Source organism: Lagenorhynchus albirostris, chromosome 3 (assembly GCF_949774975.1).
Source record: "Lagenorhynchus albirostris chromosome 3, mLagAlb1.1, whole genome shotgun sequence".
Classification (NCBI taxonomy): Eukaryota; Metazoa; Chordata; class Mammalia; order Artiodactyla; family Delphinidae; genus Lagenorhynchus; species Lagenorhynchus albirostris.
In genome coordinates this window covers 113,969,052-113,988,355 of record NC_083097.1, presented here as the reverse complement: position 1 = coordinate 113,988,355, position 19,304 = coordinate 113,969,052, and the positions used below count along the sequence as shown (strand labels likewise).

The 19,304-nt window shown below is 44.0% G+C and overlaps 1 protein-coding gene across 2 annotated transcripts in view; it reads left to right on the top strand.

Moving 5' to 3' along the window:
- The window catches only part of SPOCK1 (SPARC (osteonectin), cwcv and kazal like domains proteoglycan 1), a 545,050-nt gene that overhangs the window by 401,418 nt on the left and 124,328 nt on the right, over positions 1-19,304 (top strand). For both annotated transcript variants that reach the window (XM_060143663.1, XM_060143662.1), the window contains exon 5: positions 142-268. In XM_060143663.1, the coding sequence (XP_059999646.1) occupies positions 142-268 (127 nt within the window). The remainder of the gene's footprint in view (positions 1-141; positions 269-19,304) is intronic.

Sequence of the window (19,304 nt, the reverse complement as noted above, 5' to 3'; positions counted from 1 at the left end):
GGAACTGTCTCCTGCCCACTGTCAGCAAGTTGGAACAAATCGGGGTGCTGGCCAGGGGCCTTCAGGATGTGCCTGGCTAGGAGGAAAGACCATGGAGACTGGAGCTTCAGTTACCTTATGCCCTCTTTTTTTCATCCTCAGGCAAAAGAAGGGGAACGTAGCCCACAGACACTGGGTTGGACCTTCGAATCTGGTCAAGTGCAAGCCCTGTCCCACAGCACAGTCAGCCATGATCTGCGGCTCCGACGGCCACACCTATACGTCCAAGGTCGGTCTTCTTCGTTCTCTTTTTAGTCATCAAAAAGTACTCTGTGTCTGTTTGTTCTGACAAGGCTTTCTGGGCCAAAACTGGGGCCTGTGAATCTCGGTGGACTTTGGGGCTTGCCCTTGAGAAGCTGCCACATGAACAGACTCTTTGGCCTAAGAGACAAGATAAAAGTATTCTCTCCTATGTAACTGGAGGGATCAAGGGCTTAGGGGAAGTGTGATTCTGAGAGTGGTGTGTGATCCTGAAGTGAATCTAGGCCAGCTTCCTGGAGGAGGTGAGGAAGTAAGCTGTTCCAAAGCTTACTTTGGAGCAAAGATGTGAGGGAGGCCCAGGATGCCTGCCTCACAGACAGCGTGGTGATGGGGAGGTGTATGATGTCGGCACACATTTAAGCTGCATTTATTGTGTATCTAGAATGTACCCAGCACGACCCCAGGTCCTGGGGTTAGAGAGGCTGCTGTTCCTTTCTCTGGGGACTTCAGGACTTACAGTCTAATGCGGGGTGAGGGGGGACAGGGTTGCTAGTATGGTGACAGGTCATTTTAACTCAAACCGGTGAAGAGAAAATGGTTTCATAGAAAAAGGGACTAGGCATAAAGTGGGTCTGTTTATTCTTACTGGAGCAAGGAGGAGAAGTTTCACAGAGGAAGAGCATTTCATCTGGGCTGTAATAAAAGGAATTGCAGGCAGGGAAGCAGGGATCACTAGGGTGGAGGAAGGAGGGGACCATTTGTTCTTGGAACTACAGACAGTGTCCTCGGGCTAAGGTTGTCCATTTGCGTTTGGGAATGGGTACATTTCGGTGGGATAATGAACAAAAGAAAGCACAGAATCGACAAGGGTTTGCTTATTCTCTTATTCAACAAATATAATTCAGCACCCGCTCCCACACTCTTAGTGCCAGGCGGGGAGAGTTGTGTGTGTGTGTCTGAGACAGGGTGGGGGGCGAGGAGTGGGTCTCTGACTCTCCCATCCCCTCCAGCCGGAGCGGCGCCACTTTTATCTCTCTTCTTGTTTTCTCTGTAGGGATCATTTGCAGAAGGGAGTCGGGGGCTGATGAGAGTTGTAACTACTGACTCCCTGGTCACTTGTGGCCACGTTGCCTTGTGGTCCTTGGGCCTGGGCCTTTGCGCTGGTCCCACCTCTGTCCCTTCCCCACTGCACGCATAGCTTCTGTTCTCTGTGATCCCCTCACCGTCCTGACCTTTACACCGTGGAGATTGCATAGGCCTGGGGGTCCCTCACTGCCTGCTGTCCTCAGAAGCTCATTAGGATTATTACAAGTAATAATAATAATCATGTATTATTATTCACCGAAAGAGTGAGTCATGTACTTTTATTCACTGAAAGTAGATTTTTATTCTCTCGGATTTTCACACTTTCCTAACCAAAGGGAATATATGTAACAAAACGGGAAGCCAGAAGGTTCATCTAGCTTGCACCCAGACCCGTGTAAGCTGCTTTAGGATATCAGTATCATAATTACTGCTTGGTAGTTCCTTTGTTCTTTCAACAGGTATCACTAGAGCCCTTCTTATGCACCAGGCTCTGTGCCAGGTGCTGGGGAAACTTATGATATAGTGGAAATAAAAAAGCTGGCTCTTCTTCACGGCCAGAGTCAGTAAGCCATACCTCCCCAACGTCAGACCTGCAGTGTGAATTACAGCGTCTCTGCCCAGGGTCACAGCCAGAACGTCCTGGCCCAGTCGCTCAGCCCAGCTGGGCTGAGTGTGCCTACCATCCCCGCTTCGCGTCTCTCCCTGACCCCGGAGGAAACGCAGGCTTGCTTCTAACACCCTGCACTGTCTGGACTAGTGCATTTATAATAGCTTTGATGACTCAGATCTGTCCCCCACTCCCCGAAGGCAGATCAGGCCATCATTGTCTTTCAGCTAAAGCCCAGCTTCTAGGTATGTGAACAATTGCCTGGAGATTCTGTTAAAATGCAGATTATGACAGAGCAGATCTGATGTGGCGCCTGAGATTCTGCATTTCTAACAAGTTCCCAGGTGACGTCCATGCTGCTGGTCCACGGACCACACTTTGAGTAGTGAGGACTTTGGGTTTTATAGACACCTCCTAATGGGGCTCTTTACCTCCAGTCTGCCTTTCGCCGGCCCCCCAAATCCATTTCCACATGACATAAGAGGTGAGGGTCATTCTGCATTAAAAGTCTGTTTGTACATCTCCCCCACTTAAAATGTATGGATAGCTCTCCTCTTGCAGTCGCAACTAAGCTGAGACCTTTCACCGTCAACAGCAAAGCCCCCCAGAGTCTGTCTCTGTAATCACCTACTCTAGACAGATCCTTCATTCGTTTGTCCAGCAACTATCTCTTGGACACTTGTCATTGTTCTAGACACTGTGCAGAGCATGGAAAGGCAGTGGGGAACCATCCCGACGCCATCCCTGCTCACTTGGAGGTTACACTGTGGTAAGGGAGACAGACAGAAATAACTGACCAAACAAATAAATAGGTAACTTCAAATTTTGGTAACTGGTACCAAGGAAATACATATGGTGCTCTGAAAGAGAGACAGAGTGCTTTATAGCTTCAAATGCCAGCTACCCCTGACGCCTGAGCTACAAGGAGCAGTCGTAACCTGTCAGATGTGGCTTGAGATGCTGCCAGTTGCCCAGGGAATGTCTCTGCAAATGTTTGCTGGTCAGGGTCCCCCTGCAGTTTGAGCAGGAAAGTTGGCTTTTTGTGTTAGAGAAGGTTGCCTGCTGAGAAGACCTTTCTGAGGAGGTGTCCTTTAAACTCTGAGAGGGGGCATTGGTAGAATGTTCTAGATAGAGGAAATAACATAGGCCGAGGCTCTAAGGCAGGATGATGAGTTGGAAGAACTAAGAGGTTGCCCTACTGGTGGCTGTGACAGTGAGGGGAGAGGCGCAGGAGACAAGGAGGAGAGGGCAGATGTGAGGACAGTCCAAGAGGAGACATTCAGCCAAAGCTTGGAAAGTAAGCAGGTGGTCAGGCAATGCCAGGCTTGCAGGACACTTGCTACCGTAAGTGCCTTCTTGCCCATGTCCGCCTTAAGTGGCAGACTTAAGAGTGTGCGTGGTCCTAGAGGTAGAAACAATGCCTGTCTACCTTCACCAGGCACAGGACACACAGTTGGTGCTCAGCATCACGGATAAGAGACAAGAGCCTCTGAGGACTCCAGCTGAGAAGCAATGGTGAGATTCCAGTCTGTGCAACCCTTCCGGGATTTGAGTGAAGGGGTTGCAGAGAGCTTAGTGATTGAGAGAAATAAGCCATCCCCAGCCTGGGCCAAGTTGCTTAGCTAAACACCCAGCCTGGAGCCCTGGCAGAGAGAGGCTCTTTGCAATCATTCTCTTTGTGAAGATCCAGTTTGCGCTGTTCAGTTATTCCCTCCAGCTCTGGAGTGAACTGTCTGATCCTGGAGCCTGCGATTAGAGACGAGCCATGAAATGTCAGTGAGTGATCAGGGCTGTTTGGGCAAGTGGCACGTTGCACATCAAACTCCAGCAACAACCTGCCCGCTCGCCTGTCTCTCGTTCGCAGAAGGAGCTTCAAATGCCAGCTCGCCCTGACCCCCGAGCTACAAGGAGCAGTCGTAACCTGTCAGATGTGGCTTGAAATGCTGTCAGCTGCCCAGGGAATGTCTCTGCAAATGTTTGCTGGTCAGGGCTCCCCTGCAGTTTGAGCAGGAAAGTTGGCCTTTTGGGTTAGGGAAGGTTGCCTGCTTACAGGTAGTGGTAACTAGCTTGTTTAAGAGGCAGGATCAGGATTTGGAAGGCTCCTTTGCAATGATTTTTCAAAAGAGGAATGGCTTCCAGGTACTGCTGGGCAGAGCCCCAAAGTCTGCCCCAGCCTGCTATTCCTCTAGTGCCCTTGAATTCCTGTACCTGCCTCAGTCCTGAGTTTCCCAGACCTGGTCAGCTGTCTTTTCTTAGAGCAAAAGAAGAGACCTAATGCCTTCCTATCACAACTTGTAGTGCCTTTCTCCCCATCCTCCATGTGGGGTAGACTGAGGCCCAAAGAGTCAAGGGCAGTGGCAGAATTTGACACTCAGAGTCTCTTGCCCGGATATCTGTGATCACCTGCTTCCAGTTAAAACAAAGGGCAGAGGCTGGTGGAGGGGCAGCAGTGCAGTGGAAAATGGTGTGTGTGTTGGTTTTTGATATTAATCTCCTAGCTTTCTATCCACTTTTAGAAAGTTGGCGTCCTCTTTTTCCTAAAGAAATGAATCAAATGACTCATGCTGAAGGCATGTGCTGACTGCTCAAGACCTCTGAAGCCAAGACCAATTCTAAACCCTCGTGATGTGCAATGAGACTTCCTTCCAAGGGGGATATTTCAGACTGGTCGGGTTCAGTATTGGAGTGATTTAGCTATTGCCCCTAAACATATGGCCACTTCTTTATTCAGGTTCAAGGGCACATTTTAGTCTCAGACAAAGCTGTCACAGGACCACCAGTAGATGGGCAGTTAATAGAGTGAATGAGTTAACTGTTAGTGAACAAGTGACTTCCCATTCCCTGGAGTTATGGCCTTTTTTGGGTCATTGGGGTCAAGAAACAAAGGACAGGTGAGACCAGGATGCATGTACAACTGGAAGTGATTTGATGTCATAAATCACATTCACAAAAATCAGTTTTGGCAAAAATATATTGCAGCCCAGTCCCATCATCATCAAGGAAATCTGTAATAAATAATCGGCGTCCTCCAGGGGAAGTGTTCACCCTTTCACAGGTGGATCTGAAGCCTGTGCGGAGCACTGACAGCAGCAGAGGGAGGAAGGAGCGTGGGTATCAGCTCTGCCCTAGATGCCCGGTGTTTGTCTTCGGCTTCCATCAAACAAAGCTTGCTTTCTGCTTCTGGGCCCTGAACAATCAGAAGCTCCTAGAATGGGGGTGGGGATGTATGTAGAAGCCTCTGTCTCTGTAGCAGGACTCTTCCAGTGTCCTGGCACCAGGGACACCACTCAGAGCTTTGTGACCCCCCCAGATCAAAGATAAAATCCGCAGGAATGCACAGCATCTTGAGATGAGGGATATAAGATGTTACATGGCAGTAAATGACTCTATATTCAGACTCTACAAAGCATAACTCACAAAAGATAAGGAACAGAAAACTCCCCTCTGGGAATAGGCACGTGGAGGCCAGCACCGCAGCTGGTTTGAGAATGTGGTCGAGACCCTGCCCCTCGACGTGGCTTCTAGGTAGTAGAAGGATCACCCTTATCATTTAACTTGCCCTGATGTCACATCCTCCTGGCCAGGAAAACTGAAGGAGTCCAGAAATTCAGCAAGTGTTTATTGAATTCTTTCTTACTCTGTGTCACGCATTGTGCTAAGTCCTGGGGACACGACGGAAGACGAAGCCCCAGTTTTCACAGAACTTACAAGGAAGGTAGACAGATTACAAAGCAGTGTCCTTTCATTAAAATAGGTGTTCAGGTAAGGGATGTTCGGGGTGCCGCAGGACCCAGAACAGGGCCTCCTCAGCCAGTTTGGAGGTGTGACTAGTCTTCTTAGAGGAAGCGATGGTTCATTGAGATCTTAAGGCTGGAAGGAGTCGCCTGGAGTACGAATGGAGGTGGAAGGTATAGAGAGTTCCTTCATCAGAGGAAAAAGGGGGCCGAAGAGATGAAACAAAGCACAGACCCTCCTGAAGGAACCGGCGAATGTGTCACTGTGGCAGTGTCGCATGGGGATTGGGGACGGGGTTAACTAGACACAGAAATGAGGCTAGAAGAGTGTCAGGGGCCACTCTTCTGGGGCCTTGAAGGCCAAATGAGGGGGTTGCACTTTACCCTAAGAACACTGGGGGTCTTATTAAGGACTTTTATTTTTTTTCCACTGGCTTACACTGGCTGCAGGATGGGAGTGGTTGGGCAAGCCTGGAAGCCTGGGGCTTGTATTGTGGTTGCAGAGACGGACAGGAAGCAGTCTGAAGTGGCATTCAGGAAGTCATAGCTGGACTTGGTGACTGTCTCAATTTCAAATACAGAGAGTCATTTTAGCTTTGAGCTCAGCAGAGGGACATCTTCACCATCTGGATCCCAGTGGGACTTGCAGTTGCTCTTGCCAGCAGCTTTGTGGCCTCAGCCTAAACCAGAGGGACCCCATCGTTTGTGAGTGCCTTTCCTTTCTCTGCTGTTATCCGTGTAGAAAGATGAAGGCTCCTGGGGTCCTGGCTGCCAGTTTCTAATTTTGCCTGTAAGAAGGGAAACGTCACCGTGGCTGACGGAATCTGGCCAGCCCAGGCTTCCGGTGGGCAATCTCAGCTTTCTCTCCCTTTGGAGGGGAGAGTGGTTTGGGAGAGCTGTGAGCAGATCTGGAGTGGTGCTGGGGACCTGGAAACTCAGAAGGGGGCAGGAGTGGAGGTCCCCGCTGCTCCAGGTTCTGGCCCTGGTGGGTGTCTCCTGGCTGGGCCTCTTTTAATAGGACTTCCTTGACATCTCTCCCCCTGCACCCACCTGACCAGAGCTCAGACGTCAGGGCTGGGACTGCTCTTGTCCAGGCAGAAGCTGCACGGCCTGACCTCTGAGGGGAGGGTCCTTGGAGTGGCCCCGGGAGCCCTGCCCACCTTGCTCGCTGGCATCAGCCCGGCTGTTGGGAACGGACAAACAAGCCGGCAAACCCCCGTCTGCTCTGCCCCTCCTCCCACGACGTTTAGTTCATTAACAGCTGTTAAACAATTAGCAAATGGCTCATTTCTGTCTAGAGGCAGAAGAGAGATGCAGAGTGAAGAAGCGCTGTGAAGGAGGATGGTTCCCCTCTGTTCTGAGCGCGCACACGCGAGGGAGGGGGAGAGAGAGCTTGCCTTACAGTGTTGGCATTTCTTTCAGCACCTTGTTGCTGCGGATTATATTATTTTCAGAGTCGTCTTAATAGTTTCAAACAATTGTCACCAAGTAAAGGTCATGTTTGAAGTTCTTGGCAAGTGGAGACTCCGTTGGCCGGCATTCCCCACAAACAGGCTGTTCTGAGGGTCAGAGCCAATCCAGGGCATGCGTTTGTTAAGCCTTCTCAAGACAGCGTCGAGCTCGGCATGTCTTCTTAGTCTCCCCAGACTTTTATGGCCCTGCATCCATGACAGGCGTGGGTGGTTTTCATGTGCGGCTCCTCGTCTTTGCTTTCTGGCTGAGTTGAGGCTGTCGGTGTTTTCAGGGACATTTTTAGATAGCCCGGTCTCCACAGAACCTGCTGGGTGAGAATTGTCTTCATTTGCAAATGGCTCATTGGCAAGGGTCTCACTTCTGACTAAGCAGAAGAGAAGATGATTGGACACTGAGGTGGAAGGCTTGCATTTGCACATTTTGTGCATCAGGAAAGTGGAGCCCGATGGCCAAGGAAAGTGGAGCCCCAGGAACAAGAGGTGTAGCAGCAATTAGGCAAGGCATTGGATACTGCCATCTGGGCAGCCCTGTGGAGGGCCAAGAAGTAGTAAATACCCCGCCCACATCCTGCATGCTCTCAGGTGGTAGGGGCGGAGAAAAAGGTCGGGTCGTGTGCCCATAGACCACATGGACACCAATGGTCTGAGGTGGGAGTCGGGTCATAGACTTCACTATTTTGATTTTCTGTTGCTTAGAAAAAGCTAACACAAGAGGTGTTATGACGTTGGAGACGTACTCAGTGGCATCTAACCAACTCTAAGCAAGTTTGTTTTATACATTAAACAGTTGGAGGTAAGGGGACAAATTCCCCATGGCAGATGCCCCAACTTTGCTTTGCCCCCTGAGGCCTTGTTCATTTTCATTGTCCTTTCTTCAGTCTGCGGTAGCCAAACATCACTGGATGATGAGAAGCTAGTGTTCATAGTACGAAGGCCTTCAACTATTAGTTTAAATAGAGTTCTTGCCCTTGTTTGGTTGTCATCCCCTTTTCTCTTTCACAGGGTTTTTGGAAGGAACAAGTATAAATAATATTTAAGATGTTTCCTGTGTATTAGTTCTGGCTGCTCTAGCAAAAATTCAAACGGAACAGAGGCTTGAACGGGATACAGTTTTATTTCTCTCTCACGTAGACATTCTAAAGATAAGCAGCCTGGGGCTGATATGCTGCCTCCAGACTGTCAGTGACCAGCATCCTTTACCTTGTTGCTCTGTCATCCTGACAGTTGGAACTGTTGAGCTTCTGCCTCTTGGTCCAAGATGGCTGCTGTGCCCCAGCCAGTAGGAAGGAGGCGAGGGAAGAGGCACCGTCTGGAAGTCGTGTGCCATTTCTGCTCACATCCTGCTGGCCACAACTTAGTCACAGGGCTACGCAGAGCTGCAAGGGAGGCTGGGAAATGTGGGTTTATTCTGGGTAGCTCTGTATCCAGTTAAAATTTGCGAGTTGTGTTGTTATTAAGAAGGATAGAGTGAATATTGGAGTAATCTAGCCGTCTCTACCATAGTAATATTTTAAATAATGACAATAAGAAGAAAACAATAGTATTCCATTGGTGAACATGTATTAGGTACTGTGATATCATACGAAGTGCCACAGTATTATTTTACTTCCTCGATTGTTCCATCTAATTCTCACAGTGAACCTTTGAGGGAGGGGCTGTGAGTAGTCTCAAAGAGGAGAAAGCGGAAGCTGCAAAACTTTGTCCAAGGTCAACACAGCTCTTAGCGGCAGAGTAGATATTGGAACCCTGGTCTGTCTGGTTCTCGAGTGACAGTCTTTACTTCTACGAGGGAAATGCCATCTGAAAAGTAATATAAAATACCAGCTGTATCATCAGGATGCTTTTGATGTCAAGTGACAGAAACAGAACTCAAACTTGGCTTCCTCAGAACATGAAGATTTACTGGCACAGGAGGCTAGCAAGTATACTGGGGTGGGCAGACCTCAGAGAAGGAAGGGGAAATTCAGTGTGGAAATTCTTTCTCATCGTTGCCCATCTCTGCTTGGCTTCATTCTGCCAAGAGGCTCTCTCCCCTTGACGGGGAATATGGATTTTGACAGCCCCTGACTCATTTGCTTCTAGCCTAGAAACTGCAAAGGAACTTGTCAGTAGCTGTGTTTCCATCCCAGGGAAGGATTCCAATTGGCTGTTTTTGAATCATGTGCCCATCCTTTAATCGAATACTATGGTAACATGACCCTCTTTACCCCCACCCTTCACTATGATCAAGGGTAGTATTTTTTACCAGAAGGAGAGGGAAAGAGTACTGGACTGAATACAAATTTTAAAGTAGTGTACTGCATAATCACCTTTTAAAATATCAAATATTATTAAGTATTTGTGTCCTTAAAGGCTTCAGCTAAATGCCGCTAGCTTTGGAGCCTGTAAGAATGTATTAAGGCGTACTGTGTTTCTAGGAGTGGTAGGCAAAAAGGAGCATATAATACAGGTCCATACCAGACGTGTTAGTGATCTAGTTAAAGAGAAAAGGAAGTTCATGCAAAATAAAGTAGATTCAGCACCACTTTAATTCAGAAATCCTTTCAACCATTTGGCCTAATGTTGTAATACTTCCTTCTAATCATGAGACACATCTGTCCTCAGTTCTGTTAAGCATTTCTTTCTTTTTGGAACATGCCAAGATAACACAATCTTTTTGGCTCCCGAGGATAGACTTTCAGGCAAAATGGTTATTGTGACATTTTCAGAAAGCACAGATGTTCAAACACCGTCCACGGTGAAATGCATCCTCAGAATTTACATGGTCTGTGTCAACACACAGATTAGTTATGAAGTTACAGCAGAAGGAAGCAATTCAACTAAGTATTTTACCACTTATTTCTATGTTGTATACACAAACATGTGTTTAACCAAGATTTGAAGAATAGGTTTTCATGTCTTCTTCTCAAATGCCCTGAGTAGAATGCCATGTAATTAGTTAGCGCTTTTGTTGAAAGCACGTTAGGAAGAATAACCTTCTTGTTGTCAGTTCTGTTGAATGCATAATTAAACCATTTGATAAAGCAATTACCTGAACATGATTATGCTCATCCTCACCTAATCAGGAGATGAAACGAAGGATTAGGGAAAAATTGCAAAGCACGTGAGATCTCTGCCAACCAATCCTTTAGAAGGGAGAGGGGTCCCTGGCCAGAATGAATAGGCACAGTGCTATAAATCTAATTAAATCATTACAAAAACTTTTAATGAAGTTCAGGTTCATGTTGCTTTTGTTTTTCTTAAACAAATAAACAAACAAAACATTCCCTGTTGGCTTACTGCTCAAATGAGTACAGTCAGACTTATTTATGACATTTTTTCCAAGAGAACATTTCAGTACTAGATATGGGTAATGCTCATAGAAGCTGATCTCACTTTCTATGCCTTGGGCTAGGACCTGTATGTTATGTCAGAGAATGAGGGAATATTTAGCTGGGTTAGAATTCACCATGAATTGATACCATAACTGCCTATTGAGAGATATGACTTAAATGATGCTCTCCCTTTTACCGTAGCAAGTTGGTGGGTTTTTCCCATTCTAAAACAAATGAAACTTTTTTTTTTTTTTTTTTTGCGGTATGTGGGCCTCTCACTGTTGTGGCCTCTCCCATTGCGGAGCACAGGCTCCAGACGTGCAGGCTCAATGGCCATGGCTCATGGGCCCGGCAGCTCCGTGGCATGTGGGATCTTCCCGGACCGGGGCACGAACCCGTGTCCCCTGTATCGGCAGGCGGACTCTCAACCACTGTGCCACCAGGGAAGTCCCAAATGAAACATTTTTGCATCTTTATATACAGCGCGTGAGATAGAAATGCTTCATCCTTTGGCCAAGGGTGGCACCTTCCTGCGATGCTGGGTTCTGTCCAGTGAGGTGCTCAGAACAGCAGACCTTCCACAGCAGGGAAGACCCTGTGTCCAAAAGAACAGTTTTCCCCACGTTCTTATCGAAAGGCACTGGGGATTGCTTTTCCCCAAAGGCAGGCTATGCAGTGGCGGCCAGGCAAGAGATCAGATGAAACCGGAACCCAGGGACCCTGACCAGATTGATCAGATGAAGCTCCTTTTAAGGGTTTATTTACTTTCTCCTCTCCTAGTAGAGAGACCAAAAGATGCTATTGGGTATAAGTGGGGTGGGACTCCCCAAAGGTGGCTCTGAGCAAGACCTGCTACATCTCTCGTGTCTTCCACTGTTGCCTGCTGGGAGCTCTCCAGGGCAGCCACCTGGCCCGTCGTAGTAGCACCCCACCACATGACCCAATTCCCTGGCACCAAACCAAGCGAAATAGAGGTGGGGTAGAGAGGATTCATCAGTCGTTTCTTTTGAACTTTAATGCACGTAACGGGATAGAATGGGTGGAGCCTCCCTTACCCACACCCACCTCTGCCAGAAATGGCGTGAACGCCTTCCTGGGATTTCAACTCCCAGGCTCTGCCTGAGCACCGTCTCCTCAGTGAAGCATCCTTGAGCTCTTGGTGCTAGGATAAGCCATTTCTTTCCTCTGAGCTACAGCAGCATGTGCACAGTTCTGCTGGAGCATTCATTGTTCCACACTAGAACTGTCTGTAGATAAGTGTGTATATCCATCCATATGGTGAGCTAGAGATCCTAAAAACTATCCTTTAAAATAGATGAGCTTGTCAGATGTAAGAGAAATCCCTGGTTGGGGGGTAGGGAGAAGGAAAACCAGAGTGGATACTGACCACTTCCCTGTGGGTGGGGAGGTAAAGGGCAGCTGATCTAACCAAGAGGTTTTGGGGTAACTGCTGCCTGCAGACTGGAGATAGTGCCTTAAATGCTTACAGGGTGGGAAATCGCAGCTGAGATCCCACACATAAATCCAGAACTTTCAGCATGCTTGCCCTGAGTTGAAGGGTGGGCTTGGTTTTTAAAACAATAGCATTCACCTCGAGTTAAAGGGTGGGCTCGATTGTTTTTAAAAAATTAAATATGCCTGTTGGTAAAGTGAGACAATAACACTTCTCGACTTCGGCCTGAGCTCTGGTTAGAGAGGGAAAAGACGACCTGCAAAACTTTTTAACAAAGAACATGCATTTATTCAGATAAGGCAACAGTGGTACACAAAACCTTTGATGACTGATACAGGACACAGATGTAAACCAATCAGAACAGGTAACTGCTGTTAAGGTGTCCTGTTGCTTACTGTGTGAATAGCAGCCCAAGTGTTTGGTTCCAGTTTACCCTCTTTGTGTTGGAAACCTGAATTGTAAATTGACTTAAAGTGGCCCTGGCTATGGGATGCTCAAGGGCTCCTGGAAGAAGCATGTGTAAGTCCTCTCTGGAGGGCAGGACCATCAACTCAGGCTTTACAGGATTCCCTCAAAGTGCCAAACATAACTCATAATTCTTTAAAGCATAGAAGGAAATAAGCCACCATGAGCAAGAGGCAGCACAGATAAAAAATAGCAGAGTTAGACCCCCAAAAACGTTGAGAGATGGATTTTTCAGGTACAGAATGTAAAATCAGTTGTTCAAAATGTTTAAATGAAAAAGGTGATTCAAAACTTCAGCAATGAATGATATGGTAGCAAAACATACCAGATCATTTTGAAACTTCTAGAAGCGAGAAATACAATCATTAAAAACACATTTAATTAGTTAATTAATTTATTTTCTTTTTCAAATATTTAGATTTTATTTCATGGTAGGCTCAAAGCAATTAACGTTGTGTATTTAGTAGAGTTTTCCAAGGTAATTTAATAACCTGTCTGAAGTCATAAGAAATTAATTTCCTCATGGTATTTTTTTACATGGTAATTCAGTACTTTTATAGATTATGTACCATATGAAGTTATTATAATATTACTGACTATATTCCCTGTGCTGTACATTACATCCCTATGACTTGTTTATTTATTTTATAACTGGGAGTTTATAATCCTTCTCATCTATTTCACCCATCCGTCTACCCACGTCCCCTCTGACAACCCCTAGTTTGTTCTCTGTACGTGTGAGTTTGTTTCTGTTTTGTTGTATTTGTTCATTTGTTTTGTTTTTTAGATTCCACATATAAGTGAAAACATAAAATATTTGTCTTTCTCTGACTTGTTGCACTAAGCATAGTACCTTCCACTTTCACGCGAGATGCTGCAAACGACAAGATTTCATTCTTTTTTATGGCTGAGTAATATTATTCCTCTGTGTGTGTGTGTGTGTGTGTGTGTGTGTGTGTGTGTGTGTGAGAGAGAGAGAGAGAGAGAGAGAGAGGGAGAGAGAGAGAGAGAGGGAGAGATCTTCTTTATCCGTTCATCTATGAGTGGTCACTCAGGTTCATTTATCTTTGCATAAATATCCAGGAGTGGAACGGCTGGATTGTACAGTAGTTCTATTTTTAATTTTTTGAGGAACCTACGTACTGTTTTCCATAGTGGCTGCACCAATTTACATTCCCACCAACAGGGCACCAGGGTTCCCTTTTCTCCACATTCTCACCAACACTTGTTATTTGTTGTCTTTTTGAAAGTAGCCATTCTGACAGGTGTGAGCGCTGTCTCATTGTGGTTTTGATTTGCATTTCCCTGATAATTAGCGATGTTGAGCGTCTTCTCATGTGCCTGTTGGCCATTTGTATGTCTTCTTTGGAAAGGTGCCTATTCAGGTCCTCTGCCACTTTTTTTTTTTTTTTTTTGCGGTACGCAGGCCTCTCACTGTTGTGGCCTCTCCCGTTGCGGAGCACAGGCTCAGGATGCGCAGGCTCAGCGGCCACGGCTCACGGGCCCAGCTGCTCCGCGGCATGTGGGAACTTCCCAGACCGGGGCACGAACCCGTGTCCCCTGCATCGGCAGGCGGACTCTCAAACACTGCGCCACCAGGGAAGCCCCCTCTGCCACTTTTTAATCAGATTTTTTTTACTTGAGTTGTATATTTTGGATATTAACCCCTTACCAGACATAACATCTACAAATATCTTTTCCCGTTCAGTAGGTTACCTTTTTGCTTTGTTGATGGTTTCCTTCAATGTGCAAAAGCTTTTCAGTTTGATGTGGTCCTTTTTGTTTATTTTTGCTTTTGTTGCACTCGTCTGAGGAGACACATCCAAAACAGAAAAAAAAAAACCCTGCTAAAACCAGTGTCAAAGAGCATATTGCCTATGTTTTCTTCTAGGAGTTTTATGGTTTCAGGTCTTAGTCCATTTTGAATTTATTTTTTTATATGGTGTGAGAAAATGATCTGGTTTCATTCTTTTACATGTAGCTGGCTACTTTTCTCAACACCACTTATTAAAGTGACTGTCTTTTCCCCATTGTATATTCTTGTCTCCTTTGTCATAGATTAATTGGCCATAAGTGCATGGGTTTATTTCTGGGCTCCCTATTCTGTTTCATTGATCTATGTGTCTATTTTTGTGCCATTACCAAACTGTTTTTGATTACTGTAGCTTTGTAGCACAGTTTGAAAACAGAGAGTGTGATACCACCAGCTTTGTTCTTCTTTCTCAAGATTGCTTTGGCTATTTGAGGTCTTTTGTGGTTCCATACAAATTTTAGGATTATTTCAGTTTCTGTGAAAAATGCCATTGGTATTTTGATAGAGATGCATTAAGTCTGTAGATTGCTTTGAGTAGTATGGACATTTTAACATGATTAATTCTTCTAATCCATAAACATGGAATATATTTCATTTTACTTGTGTTGTCTTCCATTTCTTTCATCAGTGTCTTATAGTCTTCCAAGTACAGGTTTCACCTCCTTGGTTAAATTTATTCCTAGGTATTATATTCTTTTTGATGCGATTATAAATGGGGTTGTTTTCTTGATTTCTTTTTCTGATAGTTCATTATTAGTGTATAGAAATACAACAGATTTCTGTATATTGATCTTGTATCCTGCAACTTTACTGAATTCATTTATTATTTCTAATAGTTTTTTGGTGTAGTCTTTAGGGATATATATATATATATATGTATATACTATATATACATATATAGTATATATATAGTATCATATATATACTTTAGGGATATACATATATATAGTATCATGTCTTCTGCACATAGTGACAGTTTTGTATCTTCCCCTCTAATCTGGATTCCTTTTATTTCTTTTTCTTGTCTGATTGCTGTGGCTGGGGCTATCAAAACAATGTTAAATAACAGTGGCGAGACAAGGCATCCTTGTCTTGTTCCTAATCTTAGAGGAAAAGCTTTCAGTTTTTCACTGTTGAGTATAATGTTAGCTGTGGATTTGTCATAAATGGCCTTTATTATGTTGAAGTATGTTCACTGTCTACCAACTTGAGAGTTTTTGTCATGAATAGATGTTGCATTTTGTCAAAAGCTTTTTCTGCATCCTTTGAGTTGATCGTGTGATTTTTATCCTTCATTTTATTAATGTGGTGTATCACATTGGTTGATTTGTGGGTGTTTAACCATTCTTGCATGCCTGGAATACATCCCACTTAATCATGATATATGATCCTTTTAATGTATTGTTGAATTCAGTTCGCTAATATTTTGTTGAGGATTTTTGCTCGTACGTTCATTGGGAATATTGGTCTATAATTTAATCTTTTTGTCATGTCTTTGCCTGGTTTTGATGCCAGGGTAATGCTGACCTCGTAGAATGAGTCTGAAAGTGTTCCTTCTTCTTTAGTTACTTGAAATAGTTTGAGAAGTATAGATATTAAAACTCTTCTTTAAATGTTTTGTTGAATTAATCTATAAATCTGGTCCTGGACTTTTGTTTGTCAGAAATTTTTTGATTGCTTATTCAGTTTCTTTACTAGTAGTTGCTCCGTGTAGATCTTCTATTTCTTCTTGATTCAGTCTTAGAAGATTGTATGCTTCTAGGAATTTATACATTTCTCCTACATTTGCCAATTTGTTGCCATATAATTGTTCATAGTATGCCCTTATGATTGCATTTCTGTGGTATCAGTTGTAACTTCTCTTTTATGTCTACTTTTATTTATTTTGGGCCCTCTTTATTTCTTGATGAGTCTGGCTAAAGGTTTATCTGTTTTTATTATCTTTAAAAGTACATTTTAGTGATGAAAACACACATGTAAACTCCTTCACTATGGGAACGAAACTAGGATTCCAGCTCCTTATTCTAAATTTTGCAGTGAAAAAGTAATTAAATCCATACTGTTTCTGTACAGATCATATTTCAGGGTAACCCTAAAGCTCTATTCAATAAGGGAAAATTATTTACAGAAGGAGTATAGCTAATAAATGCAGAAGTAACACTAGAATTAGAAAATCGCCATTTTCAGCCCCTAAAGATATAGCTGATGTGGGCAACAGTCAAGCACGGGTGAAACCGTTAGACAAAGGTTGATGATTAACTTCGTGCTGTTACCACCTGAGTCATTGGATGAATCATAGAATCACTTCAGTGAGCAGCTGGCATTGTTTGTCCTCTGGTGTCATGTGGTGTCTTCTGGTGTCACAGTCATATGTGTGCTTCATAGGCACGTGAAGTATTTTTGCCAAAAAGAATTAAACCTAAATCTAGTCAAGCCTACAGTGCTGACTTCCGTTAACAGAACGTGCAGGGGTTGAGGAATGTGTTAAAGGAGGCCACGCAGAGGCAAACAGACAAATTCAGACTATGACGTGTGTTGGGGGTGTGTGGAAAAACTGGATCCAGTTTCTGCATGAAAAAAGGTGGAGTGGGAGACATGGCTACCAAATGTTTTTTGAACACTGGTTGAACCCAAATTGAAAAAAGCCAACAAAAACTTTAAAAGAAAAAAGATGTTTTGGGGACTTTAAGGGAAATTGATTATGGACTGAAAATTAGATGTGTTGATAGCATTGTAGTTGAATAAGGAAAACATACGTTTTTTTAAGAGATACATTGTGAAGAACATAGAGGATTTGCTTTAAGATAACTTAAGATAATTTAGGTAAGATCAAGCAAATGTGGCAAAATCTTGAAAATTATTGAATGGAGGTTATTGCCAGCTGAAAAAAAACGCAAAACGCGGGAGTTGTGAGTTAAAGTTTTATTTGGGGCAAAATGAAAACTATAAGCCTGGGAGACAGCCTCTCAGCACTGAGGGACTGCTCTGAAGAGGTAAGTGAGGGAAGTCAGTATAGATGTGGGTTTGGTGAAGGAGGATACAGGCAGTCGAGCACACATTTTGGCAGAAGGTCGCTGCTAGTCACAAGGAGCAGATGTCCATTAATGATTTTAGTGCTTTTCTCGTTATGAGTAGATGCAAGAAATTGGGCTCATAAAATCTTCTCCTGAAAATATCTGACTATCTAAAGGCCTTTTCTGCCAGTGTTTCCCAGAGCACAGAGGGCCTCATTCCTGATCTCCACCCTGAACCCCTTTCAGGGTGTGTTGAAAGTCAGTGACTGCAGTGGCTATTGACTTCATTCTTACAGAACCAGGTGGCGAGCGACAGTGTTTAGCTGACATTATGGAGATTCATGGTACTAATTTCTCTACTTTGGCATATGTTCAAAATTTTTCCTAAATAAAAAAAACTACAGTCTTTGAGGGGAGAAAGTACCTCCTGCTAATCTTACTATCTCCAGTGTTGAATGCTGAAAATGAACATGAGTTGGAGGAAAGGAAATTATATTTGCAGGATGGTTTTAGGAGAAGCAAAAGTGATAAATTTGTAAAAGTATAAAAAATACATACCTCATATATATAAATATAAAACCTAAAATTGTGTACTTCTAGGAAAAACATAGAAACATCTGTGTGACCTTGGATTAGGCAAATATCTCTTAGATAAAAAACCAAAAGCATGAAGCATAAAATAAAAAAATGATACTTCAAAAAAATTCTGCCTTTGAAGGTCACTGTGAAGAGAATGAAAAATGAAGCCACGGCCTAAGGGCAACATATTTGAAAATCATGTATCCAATACAGGGCTTGTGTCCAGAATATATAGAGAACTCTCTAAATTCAATAAGTGAAGCAACAGCCCAGTAACAGTGGGCAAAGATTTGAGCAGGCGTTTCACCAAAGAAGGTATACAGGTGGTAAATGAGTACATTAAAGAGATCAACATTATTTATCATTGAGAAGATACAAATTACAACCACAATGAGATACCACTACATGAGAATGTTGAATGTTAAAGAGACTGGTCATATGAAGTGTTGGCCATCATGTGGAGAAACTGGAACTCTCACACGCTGCTGGTGGGAGTGTAAAATGGGCAACCCGCTTTTGGAAAACAGTTTGGAAGTTTCTTTAAAAAAAAAAAAAAAGAACCTACCATATGATCTAGCCATTCTATTTCTGGATCTTTACCCAAGGAAAGGAAAGAATATGTCCATAGGAATACTTGTTCATAAATGCTCATAGCAACTTTATTTTTAATAACCAAAAACTGCAGACAACCCACGTGTCTATCAAGTGAATGAATGAACAAATGTGGTTTATCCATACAATTGAATACTCCCCAGAAATAAAAAGGAATGAACTGCTGATGCATGCAACATCATGATGGAATATTAAAATAATTATGCCGCATGAAAGCCAGATAAATAACAGTGCATACTATTTGATGACACTGATATAAACCTTCAGAAAATTCATGCTAATCTGTAGTGTGAGAAAGCAGATCACTGGTTTCCTGTGGTGGGGGGAAGAATAGGACGGGCATGAAGAAACTTTGGGGGATGATAGATACGGTAATTATTTTGATGATAGTGATGGTTTCTTAAGTGTGTGTATATTTTTATTGACCAAGTTGAACACTTTAATTATGTGTAGTTTACCGAAGACCAACTATACCTCAATACAGCTGTTTAAACAGTTTTCAAAAGCTGATCAGACCTGTGGAGTGTGTCTCAAGATTAGCGCATTCTTCCAAATACCCACATTCGTTTCCATGTTTCTCTTTTTTGACACTGGTAACCTCCGTCATTCATAAACATCCCATCTGTAGCCTCATCTAGGATGAGCAACGTCAGAAGATAGAGTTGACAGTTTTCAAACATTTTTCTAGTGAAAACTCAAAAGATGAAAAAGATGCAGGTTAGCCTGAACACCCAGTCACTTTGGATTCTTCCTTCTGGAGAATTCTCTGTCCTGGATTTTTACATCCCTTTGGGTACAGAGCCCGGTTTTCATTTGTTGGCATTGCCCTGCTACCCCTTCTTTGAGAAGCAGAGGTCTTGGGGCACTGAGCAGTGGCCAGGAGAGCCACCCAGGGCATGACTGGGATGGTGGGGG